The 20686-nt window shown below is 39.1% G+C and overlaps 1 protein-coding gene across 23 annotated transcripts in view; it reads left to right on the forward strand.

Annotated features, from left to right (window-relative positions):
• The window catches only part of LOC103477041 (neurexin-1a), a 265070-nt gene that overhangs the window by 149196 nt on the left and 95188 nt on the right, over nucleotides 1-20686 (forward strand). For 2 of the 23 annotated variants that reach the window (XM_017308978.1, XM_017308979.1), the window contains exon 1: nucleotides 720-1764. The exons of 20 other annotated variants lie outside the window; for them this stretch is intronic. In XM_017308978.1, coding sequence (XP_017164467.1) covers nucleotides 1524-1764 — 241 coding nt within the window. In that variant the 5' untranslated portion in view covers nucleotides 720-1523. Of the gene's footprint in view, nucleotides 1-719; nucleotides 1765-20686 lie in introns of those variants that run through there. One more of the 23 variants, XM_008429909.2, reaches the window with a different exon arrangement.

Here is a 20686-nt window from a genome sequence, read left to right on the forward strand (position 1 = left end):
TTACCCAGATTCAGCACCCCCTCCCTTGTGGACAGTTCTCAACCACCAGCTCTGGCAACTCTACGTACTTTGTTGACACGCGTGATTGCGTGCGTGCGTGAGTGCGTGCGTGCGTGCGTGTGTGTGTGTGTGTATGCGTGCGCGTGCATCAGTGCGAGTCTGCAAACATGCAAGACAGAACGAGAGCTGCAGCATCATCTTTTCTTTAAAACCTCCTCGACACTGCAGAGAAGGAGTGATTCGTTGAGAAGGAGGTTTTGGAGGTGATGCAAAGGAAAAGTGCAACTTTTTTTTTTAAATTACAGAAATTGGGAAGCAAAAAATGCAGACATTGAGAAAGGAGAATGTAAAAAGATGGGATGGTTACAGTAGAAAATCGGGAGAAGATTAGATGGATTTTGTTTAGACTTTATTTCCGTTTTCTTTACTGCTTGATATTGTCCACACAGAGCGGAGTGGCTTAAAAACGGCTGAAGAGAGAGAGAGAAAGTAGAAAGGGATGCTGAAAGGAATCAGAGCTGGGGGACATAGCATCAGTCCCTGCTATTCTGCCTAAATAGGCTCTTCCTCTGCATTGCACTCAGGCTCCAGTGATTCGCTATGTGAATGCAGCCCATTTGCATAGCCACTCTCCCTCCCTGCTTCCTGGCTGGCTGCTGAGCCCCCCCCCACCCCCCACCCTTCGCTCTATCCTCCCGCTTCTACTCCTCCTCTCTCCCTTCTTTCTCTTGCGCACATCTTCTGGAACGGAGCTGCTTCTGCTTCTGCCCGTGTGTGTTTGAGCGCACGTTCTGCCCAGGGCTGCTCTCAGGTGCTTGTCGCTCGTGTCGCGTGGTCTCACTGAGAGCAGAGATCTCTAGATGGGGAACGGGTGCGCTACTTGGCATAACTTACAGGTGCAATCACGCAGTCTGGTGCCTGCCACCGCACATGCAAATGAGCCGCGGATTTAACTATGGTCTCATTCCTCTGGATGTCTTTTGAGACCACTGGAGGAGTAAAAGGAGGGAAACTCAGAATGTCTGCTTTTATTTTCTGAAGAAATCCAGTTTGCACAGGTGTTTTCACTCTCTTCCTGAGTGAGCTGTCCTTTTCTGCTGGCAATTTTAATTTTTGGGAATATTTATTTATTTTTTTTTTTATTGGGAGATGTTTCTAATTTTGTGAGAGCTTAATAGAAGGATAGAGAGAGAAACAGAGAACTAAGAGAATTGGAGCAAGCTGGGAATTCTCCATTTCTGCTTGAAGGTTGCCCTAATTTCTTGAGTGAATGTTTTTGCATGATGATTTATATTTCTTTATCTGCCTGGCTGCTGCCACGGATTTCTTAACTCAATATTAGAGTTTTTTTGTTTGTTTTTCCACAACCAGCATTTTCCCTAGTTTTTTTTTTTTTTTTTTTTTTTTCCCTGTGGATTTGTTTGAGTGTCCGTGGTGAGTTTTGCAAAGGCGAGAAGTATGGGGCTGTGAAGCTTGCCAAAGTTCCACCTTGATCTGCTGCCTCATCTGGCTACTCAGGGAAGATGTTCAGGGGCTGGAGTGCACAGTTTGCTCCCCTGAGGCCCATTGTAGAGCCCCTAAAGTGGAATTCAGTGACACTCAAACACCTGGCCCTGTGGCTTGTTGCCCTGGGCTTCGTGGCAGGCTCGGAACCGAGTGCTGTGGAGAGCCTCCACCACATTCATTCATCCCATGGAAACAAGCGTCACCATATTGTGCCTATTGCTATCCACAGATCACCTGCATCCCTAAGAGCAGGGCACAGTAAGTATTCCCTTTTTTTTATTCTCTTCAGATTTTCATCCTGCAGTGAGTTCTCGAGCAGAGCGCCATCTGTTCAGTTGTCCTTCCGTGGTTAATATTAACACTTAAAAATGTCTAAGACTGAACAAGTCCCAGTTTAGACAGTGTTTTCTTTCTGTCAGCAAAGCGTGCTCTCTGATGACTGAGATTATCCATATCCATATCTCCAGATGCTCCGCTGTGTCCAGATTAGAGTGGATTAGGAGGTTGAGGCGCTCCATGTTGCCCCTAGGTGTTTGGGATAGACAAAGATGAGTTGCCTGCAGCTCTGCAGGGTGTCAAACCATTTCTGGCCCCTGCCCTGAGTGGAGTACAGAGGAGACCCCCTTATCCTGTGTGCCAAAAAAGATGAGCTAGAAATCCAGAACGTAATTTCAAATGGTAGACTGCAGTATGGTTTATTTACTGCAATGTGCCGGGGAAGGAAATGAGGAATTCTCTGCTTTTTTGCTGCTCTCCTCTTGACTTGTGTGGATGTTTGCAGAAGTTTTAAATCAAATAAAGTTTGAGACTGATGCAGAACTCTATCTCTTTAGTTATCCCACCAGCTAGGCCTTTTGTGAGTGACGTAACCAGTATTGGTGAAACACTGACGTAATGCTGAGGTACCCTGAATTTCACTCAGTACACTGTTCGCAGTATACCGCTTGTTTAATTTGATGGATTATTTATTGTTAACATTAAGGCATAAGAGGATAAGTGACAGCTCCACTACAAAGCATTCCTGGCACTCAGAGGATATCTTAGTTTTGCACAAGAACAGTTCTTTGTTCTGGATCAATGGGTAGAGTTGGACTATCCCCAACAAAGGAGTCGGCATGCCTCAGTGATGATGGCAGAGATGCGAGGTTTGCTGACCCACTTAGACAACAAGACAGGCCAATTAGGCCAATCTGCCATGACCCGCCCTGAAAGCACACTACAGAGCTTGCCCCTCGCCTTCCCTAAGAACCTTGGGGCGCTAGGACTCCATGACTTAGCAACATAATTGGGACTGCTGATTTTGTTCTTCCAGAACTTTCTTTATAACACGATAAAAGTTTGGGTTTTTCTGTGCAGAAGGTAGATAAATTCAAATTAGAAAGACGTGCCGTCCTGCAGGGTTCCTGGCTCTGGGACAAATCCAGCAGTTGTAAAAAGGCCCAGTGTTGTTTTCTCTTCTGTGTCACTAAGGGTTTACTTTTAGCATGAGTTTTATATACTGCTCAAAAAAATAAAGGGAACACTTCAGTGTTCACTTAAATGTTAAAGTGTTCCCTTTATTTTTTTTGAGCAGTGTATTTGCTGCAGCAATTATACATTTACAGGTTAGTCAATAAACTTTGCTCGGACTCATAACTTCACAAGTCAGATTTTTTTTCCCTGTCTGAAGAATTACCATGCATCAAAACAACAGCATGAAAGTCAACATTTTACCGTTTATCTTTTCTACTTTAGTTTTAGCCTATAGTGTGATTGTCAGTGTAAAAGTATAATCCTATTTGCAACAATTGCATAACTGCACCTAACTTAAACTGTTATTGTCACATTGAATTTAACGTTGTCTCAAGTGATTTGGCCAAACAAAGCTGGTATCCTCCCTTGCAGTGCTATATGCAAATTACTTGTTTGTCTTGGAGTGGATCTAATAAAAAATGCTGCTTTTTCTCACGTATATAACACCAATCAGTAAAAACGTAGTTTTACAAAACTTTTGCCGATATCAGTTTTGCCTTTGTTTAATTAGTAAAGAAGGTGGAATTTCTTCCTTGTTCTTTTCTGCATTAACTTGGTAAACGCAAGATCATCTCTATGCTGAAACCCTAGAACTGCAAAGGGCACACTTCATTTTTGTATATGATTGTGTAACCAAAAAAAAAAAAAAGTATTGTTTTCTTTGTATTCCGCTTGAAAGTTTGTCATTGATTCATGTGGAGAGAAGGAAAAAGATTAGCATGGTCAGGATGTATGAAATTGAGTTGGAGTGTGATGCAGGGTTTGTTTAGGGTGAGCTGTAATGAGGTTCAGACAGTATCAGCTGTGAGTAGTAGATATACCATTTATCAAGGATAAACTCCCCGAGGTGATAGTTCTCTCTTTCCCAGAGATGGATATGCTACTTGATACTCTGAATAACTGAATTATCATATTTTCTCCTGTAGTCTACCTGCTCCTCGTATTCATTAGCAGTGGATAGATGAGATGGTCGGATCAATAGAAGAAGTATTTAACGGTTCTAACCTATGATACTCAGGTCATGTCTTTATCTGCTGCATATAAAAGAAACAGACATTTTAATGTGGGAAAAGCAATTTTTATTAATCTTTCAATTCCTGTTGTCTGAGCTCAACATAGAGCGCTCTCCATGTTCTTATTGCTCTGTTTTACATTTTGGGTTCATTTCTGTGTCACTGAACAGTAATTATTGCACATGTTGATGTGCAATAATTATGCCCCAACTGTTTAATATCTGATAATTTTATTAAAAAATGGTAGTGGCAGCATTATGCTGTTTGGATGCTTTTCTTCAGACAGATATAGAAACTATCTTTTAGTTGATAGATGAGCTCAATGAAGGGCAAAACGGAATTGAACATAAACCTGAACACACTATCCCCAGTCTGAAACATGGTGCTAGCAGAATCGTCCAATGGGGATGATATTGTTATGCGGGGAAAGGAAAAGTGGTCAGTTTTAATAGGAAAATTAATGAAGCTGAATGGAAGAGCGTCTTGAAAGAGTTGTAGAGTTGTTGGTGGCAGCATCATGCTGTGAGGATAGCTTGTTAGGAACTGCTGGACTAAATAATTGGGACCAGCTTCACCTTTCAACAGAACCACGCTAAACATACAACCAGAGTTGTAATGGGTTGGTTTAGATCAAAGCATATCCATGTGTTAAAATGGCATAGTCAAAGCACAGCCTTTAAGATAAAAATTTTGTACAAATATTTAAAAAACCATGTCTTATTTTTAAAAAACCATGTCTTATTTTTGAGCTAGTTAATCTGTCACACAGAACCCCCATTCTTTGACGTTTGTGGTTGCCACTTCACCAAGAGCTTTAAGAGGTGTGGTACATTTCCAACTCACTGTGTGTTCGGGAAGTCAGTCATTGTATTCATGATGGCCACACATCCTACTTACTTAGCACATCTGCGACAGCACCCCACCTCACCTGCTGCATCATCCACCACACAAATCGCTTTTGTGGCCCAAAGCCTGGGTTGATCAAAGTCATTGAAGCAATTTAAGTGATTATTTGTCAATTTGAAAGCTTTCCAGATTCGGAGTTAATGGTTGAACATTAAAAAGACTAGCATTGCAATAGAGCACTGCTGAGACAGGATAGACAGATGGAGGTAATAAAAAAAATATAGAGAGAAGGAGAAAACAGCAGATGAGGAGAGGGGAAAAGAAAAGGGTGAGGAGAAAAAGAGAGAGCAGGGCAAAAATGTTATGTTCTTTGGTGTTGCCTTGCTGTCAGTGTATTGTGGGCTTGTATAATATAATTACTCCCATGTCTCCGAGCTGATGCTATTCTGTGATAGTGTGAAGATGACAGTATCTTCGCCTCTGTGAGGCTGCAGAGATGATAGCTGCCCTGATAAGGATCTGAGTACATGTTCCTCTGCTCTAGAGGGAGCTGGGTGGTTATTGACCCAGGAATCAAAGACTGAAGATTGCACTTGTTTCATTCTCCTCTTCCTCTGATATATGAGCAGGCAAACACCCTTTTTATTTGGGCGTGCGCTTTGGGTCTTCAGCCTACAGTACTTGAATCTTATGATACTTGCCTGCTCTCTCCTGTCTTTCCTTCCTCCTCTCAGCCACTCGGCCTAACTTGTCCTCATCAACCTCATTGGTCTGCATGGTCTATCCAAGCAGAAAGAGTGGGCTGGCTTTTGTGCCTGTAGTGGTATTTGCTTGTATTCTACGGTGGCCGGGCTATGGTTGGCATGAAGAGAAATAAAACCTGACTATGCGTGCGGTGGGCAGTGAGGGGTCAGCTGAGTAATGTTTCCGTCCTCGGATGGGAGACTTAGAAGATGGAGAGGCAGAGGGAGAACAAGAGTCCCGTTTTGACTGAAGGGGATATCTGTTCTTCTCAATTGCTCAGGTCCTGGATGAGCTTGAGTTGGGAGTTGTTTACCCATAAGCACTTAATGAGTCACCAACAGCAGCATGTATTCAGATTTATTGTTCAGTTTTTCTCTGTTTGGATGTTTCTTTTTCTCTCCCTTTTTTGTTTTTTACAAGTCAGATAAAAAAAACAATAAAGGGAATCATTTACTGCTTATGTTTTCACTATGCAACATCTGTAAATGGATAAATACCTTATGACTACGGTACTTCTATGTATAAATCTCAATTTCATGTATTTTTCTCCTTTTTATCCCCATATATATATATATATATATATATGGGGGCTACATTATTTTTTATATTTTCTTCACTGCATTTTCCACCTTGTTTTCATTGTTTTTATTCACCTATGTCCATGATTTAATTCTGTATTTCTGTTTGCATCCTTGAGCTACGTTAACTCACAACTTCTTTTCTCCACAACTGCAAACATTTCACCGTGTTATTGACATTGCACCGGATTCGAGACTTGCATAAAGGCTGATGTTATTTGGAGTGGGATATGGCCATGCTCTTACTGAGCTTTAGCTGCTGAAGCTGAGAACAAATGAGCAAAATCGCCTTATGTGAAGAATATATTGCGCAGAAGATGTGGAAGATGAAGAAAATAGGGTTGTAAGAAAAGAGTGTAAAATAGCTTGCACCACTTCTCATTCGTTCTACATAACAGGGCAGGATCTGCGAAAGACTGATGCTGCAGTTGTGCACAACAAAGTGTTAATACGGACCCTAAGGAAACAGCCCAGGTAGATCCCTGCAGTCCCTTCTGGTCGACTCTATAAATGCATCGGTGATTCTCAGGGGAGGAGCACATGAGAAAAGGAAATATAAATAAATGTTTGGGCATAAGAATAGAGGAGATCAAGAATGCAAAAAGCCCACATTATTGTATCTAATCTGAATTGAGTTCAGTCAGCCCAGAGAAGCCTCATTCTCTGTCATTATAATGAGGTGGCAGCTTTCTCTCTACCAGTCGAGCTTTTATGCGCATGGCATTGTCTAAGTTCGCTACTCACACAATGAGCAGCAATACAACAAATCATTTTTTATCTCTTTGATCACTTTGAATTATTATCACAAGCAAGTCTAAAAGAGGACAGTTAAGGGAATGTGCAGAAAAGCACACGGAAGAAGACCCATCTCTATGCATCACCATGTTATTGTACAGAGGCAAAAACCGATTGTGAAGAAAATGTATGATCTTTGAAATTATGAATATAATTCCAATGATTTCTATCTATTATTTTCTAACTAGCAAAGGGGGAAACTGGAGAAGCACAAGATGAGATTATATGTTTTCAAACCCTCACAGCCTGATAAACATGACCACGGGGGACAGCAAAGAGGATGGCTTTCTCTGCAAGGAAGCTGGATGAGGACTAACATATACGATCACCATCTTTCACCCAATCAATAATAAGCTTTTACTTAAATTTCACATATTATGGTATACTTACTTTTGATGCACAAATTATTAATTACCAAGTTACTTTACTATTGTGTAAGTAGTTTTGAAGGTAATATTACGATTAAAAATTGTATTATTAATATTAAATATATACTTTTATTAAATTTAATAAAGGTACAAAAAAAGATTGACTTGATTTACAATTGAATATATAAACATATTATGGTTAGCTTAATCAATTAATTAATTTATTCTGCAGTTTCCATTTGTCCACCTGCTGCAGCGTGAGCAGCAAAGAAAGCCCCTCCCACCCCTCCACCCCTCCACTCTAATAGGATTGTGTGGGATTTCACCTTCCTCATTGCTCCTTCCATCTCCTACAGCCTTAGGCCTGCTGGCACAGCCTGATAAAAAAAACATCCCTGCCTAACACCTAAGTGCAAGCTAATATTAGCATTTATTTTGCAACACTGCTTAAAAATACAATGTAAACCCACGCACACTTTTTTCTCTCTCTCTGTTTATATATTTGTTTGTTGGGAGATTTGTAGCATCGCTTTGTGGCAGAGGACGGTTTTGGGCCTTATGGCGCTCCCACTTCGCCTGCTGATAAGGGGGAGGCTTCACTCTATATAAATTGCAAAGGCAGAAGCTATGCTGCACGACAAAACTCCCTCTCACACAATAATGCAGGCTCTGTTTATTTCTGGTGATCTTTTTCCTCTGGATCTTATCCACATTAATTGTGGAGTATCATTTCCATAAGATATTCATCTAATTAAATAATATCCCGCCACTTAGCGAGCTTACTTGCAAAGTGAGGGTAGTCAGCAATGAAGCAAAGCGGATGTTTAATCCTGCAATTAATGCCAGGACGGACTTGTTGTACCCCTGGGTATAGCTGACAAAAGCAAAAACAGAAGAAAAATTATACAGTGTCATTCATAGGTAACAAAGTTAACACATAGATCATAGATCTGCATGTGAAATGTGTTTGGTGGTGACTACCAGGAAAAAAAAATATTGTCCAATCACCTTTTTTTTTTTATCCACAATCTTTGTAAGGTAATTAGAATACTGAAAACATTTTTTTTGGAAAAAAAGTTTTTATTTTTGTAATATGATGTGTCCACTACAGTGGACATTGGAACCCCATACATTTGAAATTGAACCTTGATGGCAACCAGTTTGTCCCAAAGAAAATATCCAAACATCAACATAAGAATGAATTTCACATTGACAAAACTGAGCACCTTTGCTCAGCACGAAGGTTCTAGGTTCGATTCCTGGCCCAGGGTCTTTCTGCATAGAGTTTGCATGTTCTCCCTGTGTATGGTGGGTTCTCTCCGGGTTCTCCGGCTTCCTCCCACAGTCCAAAAACATGACTGTCAGGTTAATTGGGCTCTCCAAATTCTCCCTAGGTGTGTGTGCATGGTTGTTTGTCTCTGTGTTGCCCTGCGACAGATTGGCGACCTGTCCAGGGTGACTCCGCCTTCTGTTTCTATGTTGAGATAAATGTTTGTGTAAAGATATGAATTTTGGTGGAAAATTGGTTGCATTCAATGTTATTTGGGTGTATCAGTTTAAAGGGGGTGAACATATATGCACGTCTCCCTTTTCAGATTCTAATTTATAATCCATGTTATCCTTTTTCTTCCACTTCACACATATGTGCTATTGTTTGTACATTAGTCACACAAAATCTCATTACAAACCTTGATGGCAAAAATTTGGAGAGGTCTGAACTTTTGCAAGACACAGTGATTATTAAAATGTTTGTACTTCACATCATTGCTCCAAGGCGAACAGTGTTTGGCTTTAAAAATGAGAAGGACAATATTTTCTATCTGTTGTTCTTCCTTTAAATGCAATTAGAGAAAAGCACATGGATTAGGTCATTAAAAAACAGCCCACCTGTGGCACAGACATTGTGCAGCAGCTCGGGTGTAGAGTAAATTGTGTGTGATTTGCATTGTGTTCAGTAAAGCACTACAGCCCTGTTCTGTCTGAAAGCAGGTTCTCTGAGCTGCACATAGTGACGGGCAGCAGGAGTTGTCTCTTGTCTCAGATCAGAGCCGCGGCCATTAGCGTTTTGGGTTTTCTGCCTCACTTCCACTGTAATTATCCAGCACTCGTCTTTTTTTAGTAATCAGGGCTGGAGTCTCACTCCACATCTGCCGACTCCCTAATGAAAAAGAACAACTTGCAGAGACCATTTGGAGGATGTGATGTTTGGAACATGCCCGCACACAGACATGCTGAAAACAAAATAACGAACTGATGAATCATGCCACATAATCAGTCGAATGGGCTGTGTTTGATTTTTCCTTTAAGTCCTGCTTTGATATGTTTTTTTTTTTTTTTTTGGCTGTTGCACAAATTAAACACTGCGAAAATAAAATCTAATCAACAAACTGCTGGCAAACTAAATCACTGACCTCAACCAAAAAGAAAGGGAGCTTGTGTCTGTGGAGCAAATGAGGCAAGTGATGATGAGAGAGTAAATTAGAAGCTGTCGATACTGTGAGACACTTCTATCAGAGCCAAGGCTGTTGGCGAGGGAGGCAGATATGCAGCTGGTCGGGGTAACAAAGGCCCCGTTTGGTGTATTGCTCCATTAAGACACTGGGTCTTGTCAACTCTGCCTGGATGATGCCCCATTCTGCTCCACAAGGCATAGACCCATGTATCACTTCGAATTGAAGGGGGAGCTGAGGGAAGGTGCAAAAGGGTGAGATCTAGACCGCTCGACTGAGCATCCGTGGCGTAATGTTACCAGCCCAGGGGGTGGAACTTTACCTCAACCATGAATTGATGGTCTCCTGCCATGAAGAGTGAGGGTGGTTGCTCCGGCTGCCCATGGGCCCCCTCATGATGAGGTGAAAGCTTATCTCTTCAGAGCAGTAAGACGTGCTGTTGCAGTACAGTTCAGGGCCAGATGTTTTCATTCTCAATGTCTATCAAATACAAACAGTTTAGTCTCGCCAAAAGGATGAGAGTCTATCTATGTAACACCAGTGTGTTGCATGTATGTGGAGAGAGGTATTGGTAACTGTCCCTCCACGTCCTGGAAAGGATAAGTGGGTAAAGGTAATAAATGGATGGATGGATTGTTTTATTTTTTTCACTTTATAAATTATTACATACTTTTCAGTTCTCAAACCAAACCAAGCCATGAATTTTGTTCCCTACAGAGAGACCTCTAAACAACTGCTATTAAATAAACACAAACTGACCCACCTATTGAATTTAATTAATGAGTACTTTTCATAAATAGTCAATTATGTTGTAAAATTTAAATTATTTTAATTTGGTATAACAATAACTTAGTTATACTTCTGAAGGCATTCGCTTACGTAATGGTTGGTATTTTAGGATCATGTTAAAAATGGCTTCAGAATCCAGAAAAGCCATTTTCACACATGGGCAACTTGACCCAAAGTTTTTATTTTTTATTTTTTGCAGATGCTGTTGAGACAGGTACTGCACATTTTGTGCTGGAGAAGGGCTTTAACAGCATAAGGGAGGTGGATTGGGGGGTAAGACGTGTTTAAAAGGTACTGAAGGGAGGATGTAATGTAAGAGGTATAACGGTGAAATACACTGGTTGTTTCCTTTAAAGTTCACAAACAATAGCATGAGGCTCCCTAATGACTGTTTTATGTGAGTATCAATACCACATTTATTTGTGTATGCAATATCCACCAGATACTGGGAAACAATATAAAATTTTGGACATAAATATGTGAAATGGTGCTCTGTATGTACGCTTGCTTTTTCTTTGCAGTAAATCTTCTGCAGTGTGTACACATTATCCCACCTGGTAATCTTTGCTAGAAGTTTAAAGCTTGTGCTGCCGACATGCATTGTGTTCTTTGTGGATTGCAGTATTTCCTTTACAGGCTGAGCAAAAGGGTTGTTTGGTTTTCTGTCTCTCACTTTGTTTACCAGGGTCTGTTGCTCCCATTATGTTGGGAGTCTGTGTCTTATACCCTCTAATAAGGATGACCAATCACAGGGGCAAGCAGCAGTGCCCCACTTTTTGGTCTCCACTTAATTTAATTACATCAAATTAGCAAGGCTAGAAGAGAAGGGGCTGAGGGAGAGGATTAATCCTTTGCAGCTTATATAGGCAGGTTGGACACTGTCAGCTGTCCTGTGTGGAATTACTGCTTCAGGATTGTCTTCATTAGAAGGGAGCTTAAGGCTGACAGGTCACTAGATATTGTTAAAACAATACTGTGGAAACAAGCTAATTAGAATATTTGCCTTTACTCTGGCCTGAAGAGCAGGGTTAACTACCTTTAAATGATTTTATTTTTTTAGAAGCATTTTTGTAATGCTTCCTTTCAAAAAAATTGGAAGTGAACATTTTCTGTTTAAGGTAAAAACTTACATTTGCTCTTAAAGTAACGCTCAGATAAAAATAAATGTTGAGGAACACTTGGGTCTTAAAGATTAGAATCACTTTCTGTCTCAAACGGATAATGAGGGATAACTTTAAATGCACCATTAGTTTTGATTTGCAGGTATTTTTTTTGTCTAAGTTACCAATTCCCCCTATAATTTTCAGTTTTCCGTTTTAACAGATGAATCAGCAGGACAAACCTTAAAGCACTGTTTTGGGCTCAATAAAAAAATCAGATTAAGGTTGGATTCATAGGTATAAATGGGGATAAGTTTAAAATGTCCTGATTTTCTTTTTAATTCAAAACTACGACCTCTAACTGGTTGTGGTGAAGTAATTTGGCTCTCTGCCCAGGGCGCCACAATAAAATAGCTAAGCTCTAGTGGGTTTTCTACTACTTATTCCACGCTCAATGTTGAGCATGGAAGCACTGTAAGAAATAGGAATCTGATTTACAGATTTCATTTTGGCACAAAATAAAAGAGCTACTTTAAAGTCTCTAATTGGGACTAGTCTGTTATTGTCTTCTAGATGAGCATTTAAAATAATTACTCTGATCACAGCTGGGTTTGATTATTGTAGTCTCTATTATAATTCTTTTATGCACAGTTCAAGACTGAAGAAATTATTTTTGTGAAAACATCAACTGGCCAGAAAAGGCATGTTTGATGACTCTGCTGTGATACAATCAAGTGTGATGGCCAATAGTGTAGATTCGTCTTTTGCCTGAATTGGCTGAATGAACCATAGGAGTCTTAATTTGTCACTTGTATTTATGCCAATGTGTCCACATTCAGCATAAAATAGCAGACAATCTTTCCGTTGTGATGTTTAAGCTTCTCTGTCCACTCTGTTTTTTCTTTGTTTGTTTTTTTAATGCGAAAGTAAAAGCTTAGCCTCACTCTTCAGGTAAACCTGAAAAGATCTGTAACCTAAGAAGGTATAATGAAAAGATGTGGACTGTTTCAAATCCTCTTTTTCTTTTTTTTTTTTCTTTTTTATTTTATATCAGGATTACTCCTGCTTATGCACAGATTTCAGCAAATAAAATATGCAGGTGTCGCTGAAAATATTGTTGGCTGCTGTTTACCTAAAAATAAATGGAAAAAAAAAATAAAATATGAAATTTGCAGGTCTGGCTGAACTTGCTGCTTAGTTTTAATATAAATGTCTCTGGAGGAAGTAAGTTTTGTTGTGATTTTGGTGTCCTATGTCAGAGGTTTTTTCCTGCTTCAGTCTTCAATGAAACTTTCCTTTTTCCCCATGCCTGCTGGCTCTGTTCTGTCTATCCCATTATAAGAGAGGCAGTTGTTTGTGCTGGGAGAGGATTAAGACAAGTCAACAATCCATAGTCTTTTTAGTCTCCCAAAGGGCTGCTCATACAGAACAGGAGGTTGAGAATAGCTCCCCCCCCCCCCYCCACAATCAACGCTGCACAGCCAGGTTAAAATTGTTGAAAGCACCTCACTGAACCACAATGGAACAATGAACCAATATAGAAATAGAGATTGGATTGGGGGGGGGGTTGCCACTGGGATCTAGCGGTATTCACTGTACTCTGCTCCTGTGGCACACCTCCCCTTTCTTCTATTTCTTCTATGAAACAATATCCAAGAATGGTGATCCTCGCAGCTGAATTTATCTTTATTTAGTGTTACTATAAAAATAACTAGAATCTCTTATGACAGAAACCTGAGACAAACAACCACAGGTAAATTAAATATCAACTGCAATTATTTCCTACAACACACACTAAAATCGTTTCTCAAAGAAACACTGAAGCTTCACTGTACTTCCTGTTACACAAAACTGTCCATCACCTAGGCTGGATGGTCAGAGGTCAGTTTAGGGCAACAAACCTGGTTGTTAGCCCTTGCTCTCCTGACAAGGGCTAACAAAGACCACATCATACCAGCCTCAATTGAAGGTGACAGAAATTTCAATAAATTACAAGATTCAAGCCATACTGCATCTCACAAAGCATTGTTTGAATAAAAACATAGAGCCACAATGACATACAGGATAACAAAGGAACTTTTTCAATCCAATAATTTGAACACTTAACCTCTTTGACTCTTGAATCTTAAATTTGGCTTTCTAAATATGAAGAGTGCCCCTTTTTTCTGTCACTGGCAAATGCAGTGCATAGCTTTTTGTAAATCACCAACACCCAGAGATGTGCCGATCTGGGATTTCTTGGCCGATACCATATTTTATTTTACTTTGAGATCTGACCAGCAGATATTGATTTTGTAAAAGTCCTTTTTTTTTTCTGAAGTTCCTTATCACAGAAAAAGTGAAACATGTGCTGTACGTTTGTTGATAGAGTTAGTAGTTTTGAATCTAACAGAAAATAAAGAAATGAAGAATATCCCTATATATGAACAAGTCATATATATGACCTATGCACATATGTAGATAAGATTCTAAATATCCTGTTGAACTGTGATTTCCCCCTTGAAGGAGATGAAAGGTTTATTCTATTCTATTCTATTCTATTCTATATTCTATTCATATTGAACTCAAAAAAGCTGTATCAAAGTATTGGTAGTTAGTATGAGCATAGAACAAAAGTTGGGTGTTTTGCTTTTTTTATGTTTTCATGCAATTCAAGAAAAGAGAAAATAATTGTTATTCCTTTTAATTTGACCTGTCGACTACAGATTAAAACATTTTGGTGAAATTAGTCTATCCCTGGCTGATTGATTGGTGTGTCTTCACAAATAGATTTCACCACAGCTCAAATCAATATGTACTTCGTCACAAAGCTCAATCTAGTTTATGAATTAATAATCAGAATATTAACCAAAAAAGACTTGTCATTTGGAAAAATCAGTTCTTATGCTAAAGTTTCAAAAATACATCGAGCTAAGTCTGTATTTTACCAAATGTTTGTGAGCTTAAGAGCTAGAATTGAGCTTCAAGGACATAGCGGATACTGCAAAGGTACATAGATCGGAGCATTTCTTTTTCAGGGTACTGTCACATGTGGTCATGCCTAGAGTGGAAGAAATAAGCTATTTTTTCTTGCTTGAGGGAATTACATCAAAGTCAAATTGCCCTACATATTCACAAATGGATTGGTAAGTCTGGGATCTGTGCATGCGCACATATTTTTTTATTTTTTTGTAAAGTAACCCAGAAATGTGGTTTCAGAGCATCACAGAGTACTGTTGTTGTGGATTTGGAAGGTTGGGTGAAATAAGAACAAAAAAAAAATAAATACACTGTAATTTCATGGCTTCTGTCCTGCTACTTTAGAGCAGTAAAGTTCACAGCATGTTGCAAGAACACCACACACGCAGAGACAAGAAAAACATTGACAGAAATGTCACCTTGCCAACACAAAGCTCCACCGTGCGCTGACAGCAGAATGCAATGCTTTTAGTTTGGGAAAATCCAGGGAGGCATCCTCTGTACAAGCAAGGGTGGGGGGGTCAGATTTACATCAGCAACTCTGGGTGAATAATAAGAAAACAGAGTGAAAATAATGGGAAGCTAAGCTTTGTTTTTGACAGTAACTGCTACAGCTGAACTGGCAATAGGAAATAACACTACGTATCTGTAAATCAGCATTATGTACTGCAGTTAAATTGAAGTCCTGTACGTTGTTAAAGTGCAGTGCAAAAGTATTTAATTCAAACAAAGAGCGACACTTAAGATGTTTTACAAAAAAAGAATTTGTTCCTGCTTCCTGTGCTAATTGTATTTTATATAACTCTCCATAAATTTAAACTAAACAGTAGTTATGTTGGAAATAATTATGATATGACACCTTAACTAAAGAACATTTTATTTAGTAAACTATAAATTATATATATTCTCTGAATATTGCATACTAAGATATTTACCCACAACCACTTCTGGTGTTTATACAGAAGGGTCAGAAAAACAGAAAAATCTAGTGATCAGCTGCTGTGCGGATGAAAATGCATTGCTGATGTCAGAGGTCATAGCAAAATGGGCAGACAGCTGAAAGGCAACAGTAGCTAAAGAAAAAAAAAATCCCTCATTACATCCAAGGTATGAATACCATTTCTGAACAACAATTTGAGCATTGGAGCAGATTGGTAACGGCAGCAAAAGACCACACCACATGCAACTTTTATCAGCTAGGAATTGGAAACTGAAGCTACAATTTGCACATTCACCGAAGTACAAGCCTGGAACAGCATTGTTGCATGGGATGTGATGGTAAGTACAACGTTCAGATAGTTAGGGTCAGTCTGATGCAAGCAACGTGAAAGAATGGATCCATGCTGCTTTGCGTCAGATGCTTAGATTGTCTAATAGTGTGAGAAATACTTTCTAAGTACACTTTGGCAATCTTGGTGCCTAATGAGTATTATTTAAACATCATAGCTTGACAGATAGACAGAAAGATGGGTTTGTAGTTATGTAGTATATATATGTATTAAGAGGTGAGGGTTATTAGATGCCATTTATTTATCCTATGCAGCTGTTGAGAAGAACATACTCTGCTGTCTCCATTTTTTTATGATTTATGTCCAAAACCTGTAGTTAAGCGTCATGTCTTCTAAAGGTTTTCCTATTTAGTAGTAACCTCAACTACTGGCATAAAAAGGGTAAAGACATAAAAAAAGGAATATGCTGTAGTCAAAAAAAAAAAAATCATTAATTACAGTAGCTCATGATTTAGTTTTGATTTTCCTTGTGGCTCTAAATCTTAAGGAACATTGATCGGAAACAGCTCCTTTACCAGATAACGATGGCGTGTGATAGGACAATGGTGAACTCATAAATCGTGCTAATGATTTCTCAGAAAACTGAAATGGAAATCCAATAGATATCATTAAGCCTCTTTTAATTGTATACATCCCTCCAGGGTGAATAGACCCCATGTAATCTTAAATCATCTTACTCTTAAAATAGTTTTATCCTTTGACATGGTTAAGGGATGCACAACTGTTATTCTTGGACTTCCTACAGACTTAATGAAACAGGATTTATGGAAGATTTGCATTGTTTTATCAATCCCCTCCACATACACTTGGAACAACATCCAGGATCAGTCTGACATATAGCTGTTAAACTCAGCATAGTTTTTGTTTTATCATCTGGGTTTAACAGACAACGCTTAAGAGTTGGCTACAACATTTTGGCATGAATTAGCTTGACGTTTAATTTGAAAACAAGACAATCAAAGTTAACATTTAAACTCAGGACATTTTATTGCAAAATAAGAATCTATGGTAATTTAACACATCTTAATTTTACGTATTTGTGCTGTTGTCATGGGTGGGTTTGATTTCTGAATTTGTTTTACTAAGGCTCTTTCCATGTAAAGATATCCAACAAAAAGTTAATCATTACATGAAAACTGTGTCCTGCCATGGAGACAGCTGAAAAACGGCTTTGAAAGGCAGCTATCTATAATCTTTCATCTATGAGATTTTTCTCAAGAGACTCATGGAAATGATCAAAAATTAATTTCAAAATAGCAATCCTATATTCCACATCTCAGATGATCTATTTTTGCACAGCCAGTCATTACGGGAATCTGTGGCAGCAGATAGAAAGACGACGCAAGTGTTAGGTGCTGTCAGAAAACAGATCTATAATGTCATCTCTCCTTTTCACATTTCCATCACAACTATGTAATTATGATTGGATTCCTCCCTAGTTTCTCGGCAGAGGTGGTAATATGAAGCGCATTGTGATGGCTTTTCTGGAGGTTAGAGGAAAGACAGTCTGCAAGCCTGACACTGGCTTGAGAGACGCTGTCAAATACACTCGTTTTGTATTCTCCTACTCCCATAGCTGCATTATGGTGTAGCTTCTGCATGTTTGTTTCTCACACCTAGTTAATTAGATAATGCATATCATGTCTAGTCTATTTGCTTCCACCGTAAATAGATTTAAACAATAAAAAAGTGAACACCAAGAGCGGTCAAACAGGCAGTTCGTGTTTGCTTCTCCGCAGAACTAATATCCCACACACCTCTTAGGCCAAATCCACGAGAACTCCTAGGATAGTGCTACATTTTTAATGAAAGCAGAGTGTTTGATCTGCCAATGTTTGTCTTCTTTGATGTGAACTGACACAGCAGTGAGCGGCCAGATCTCAGTGTAGTCCAACATGAGGACAGATTAATTCATTATCCTTTAACAGGGGAGGCTTGTGGTTAAGGAGTTCATCCTGAAGGCAGAATCTAAAATCGGTAACACCTTCCAATGCATTCAGTCATGGTTTCTCTCCCCTGTAGCTTCTCTGTGAAAATACAGACCTTGAGCTCACGATTCACGTTTCTTTGCGATACAAACACACAAATGTTTTACTGAGATTTGCTCCGACAGATCAACAAAAAGGGACACACTATTGTAAGTTTAATACATTTTGCATGATGCATTTATTTTTACAAATTAAAGTCTGGAAATGTGGTATTCATTCAATCTCAGACTTGAGTACAACCTGGTGTGCTAATGTCAGTCTAAATTCACAGAATTAGTCAGAAGGGTCAATATGTTTATTGCTTAATGAATATCAGTATAAATACCAGCTACATGTATATATTCTGGAGGTTTCTGAGGACATTAGTGAATAAAACCGCATAACAGGGCTCAAGAAAACCCACCCGACAGAGATCAGACAAGATTGTGGAGAAGTAAAGCAATATTAGGTTATAAAACAATACTGTGAGATCTGAACTTTTGGCAAAGCACAGTTCAAACTCTCTTATAAAAATGGAAATACTACACCACAAGTGCAAACCTACCAAGACGTAAGAGTCCACTTAAATTGACAGGCGAGAAAAGGCGAGCATTATTCACACCAGCAGCCCTCATGAGGCCCATGTAGCTCTGGAGCAGCTGCAGAGATCCACAAAGGGAGATGGCATGGGGGAAAATTTGAAAACTATGCATCAATATCTTCTCACTTTAAAATTGTGCATTACTTGTTTAAAACAATCAGATAAATATATTTAATAAAGACATTAAATACAATGCATTAGCAATTTTGCAAGGCATTTTTATGAATGTAAAATATGTCAGAAAATTTTACAAAATTCAATTTCATAGATTATGCATTGTGGAGATATGTCAAATGACACTATTTTATATTATTTACTGTTGCCTGTAGCTTCTTGTTTTGCTAATTATTATTTACCTATCTAATTTTTCATAATTAGACAGGTGGCGAATGGGGAATAAACTGAAACTCTCTTTAAATTATAGTGGTAAATAAACAGCCAAGAATTTCCAGGATGCTTCTGTATCTAATGACTACAACAGATCCATATCAGGCCAAGCGTCCCAGGAGACGATGCAAATAACAAAAATGCAGCCAGAGTGTAATTACTCTGCAGCCGTGGAGTCACATAGGAGAGTGCAGTGATTTCATGGCACTGCACGTATGTGTAGGTGTGCATTAGCGATGTTTCTCCATGTAGCTTAATCCCTACCACTCTCTATTAGTCTTAGGCTTTCCTGGATTTTGTGCAGTTTTACCACATATTGGCAGCCCTATTTGCACTCAGTGAACCAATGTTGGAAACATTTTGTAGTTAGCTTCAGTCCTGTTGACTTGCTGGGCCTTAACATGAGCATCTTGCAATTAACCTATTTACCATAATGATCTCTACTAAGGTCCATTGAAATGGGTAATCACTACTTTATAGTGTCTACTAACAGTAAATAGGATGTCAGTAGGATAAAGTGGGTGTCAAAGCATATGAATAGACTGAGCAGGAAATAGACGCTTAAGGGTGCAGTGATTTCCAACGCTGACATAGTCCAAAAGCACTTAATTATAATGAGCCGGAGCACAGAGCAAGTGTTAGACGGCTTGGGGGAAATTTAAGAGATAGTGACAACAGTCCAGCGCTGGCTGCATGAATTGGAGATCGCTCTGGGATGGGTCCAACATCAGATCTGCATTAGTGAAACAAGAAGAGTTTTCAGCTGTAGCCGCCAGACTTCATGAAAAAGAAATGATGCCTGTCTTGCAAATATATCAAGCATAATGTCTTTTCCTCTGTTGATGTCATCAAGCTTCTCAGAGCCATATCCATTAGGAGAACAAAAGTGCTTACAGTATTATCATCATTAGGGTTTTAGAAATTTGAGTTATGCTTTTGAAAGACACAAAATCCTGTCATAGATCTGAACGTCTCAACCTCATTTCATGATCACATTAATGTTATTCAATGATGCCATTCTTTGTAGCTTATGGGCAAGAGTGTCTGTTTAATCAAATAAGAGAAATAATGGAGTGGAAATGAAAAGAAACTCCAAAGCAGAGTGGTGTGCTGTGGAAACTCTTAGAAAAAGATGCAGAAGCAAATAAATAAATTGTATTGATAATTTTATATCCTTGTGAATCAGTTTACAAGAAAATATTGAAATTACAGTCAAGATGATTTATAATCTATTGTTCCAGCAAAGGCTGTTTAACTCCTTGCCTCTATGAATATTAACACAGTCTTACTCTCACAGTTTTTCTCTCCGTCTCTGGCTCAAACACACACATAGACATACAGCACACCAGCACAACTCCTTGTCTAATTTTTCATGAAGATAGCTGTTTTTATGCTAATCTGACAGCTGCGTTCATTTTCAGCCTTTCTCACAGGCGTTCATTTCCCAATCTCACATCCCTTCGTTCGCAGTTGTGCACACACATACACACTTTTTCTCACAGCCACGAAGAAAAAATGGAGTAAAACACAGTCATGATCCTTAAACATGAAACATGACACCGCTGTAAAAGACGAATTTGGCTGGGTGTTTTCTGGCATCGTCTTGACTGGGGGTCACTGTCTCACTCTGAAGAAGGGCTTTCTCACTTAATAGCTGGGTTATTAGAACCACTCTCCCATCTACCAGGTCATGCTTTAACCTTTCATAGAGGAGCTTAGGACATTGACATGATTCAGCGAGACAGGAAATAGCTGGTGTGGAGGATACAAGCAGGGCATAATT

Source organism: Poecilia reticulata, linkage group LG15 (genome assembly GCF_000633615.1).
Source record: "Poecilia reticulata strain Guanapo linkage group LG15, Guppy_female_1.0+MT, whole genome shotgun sequence".
Taxonomy (NCBI): Eukaryota; Metazoa; Chordata; class Actinopteri; order Cyprinodontiformes; family Poeciliidae; genus Poecilia; species Poecilia reticulata.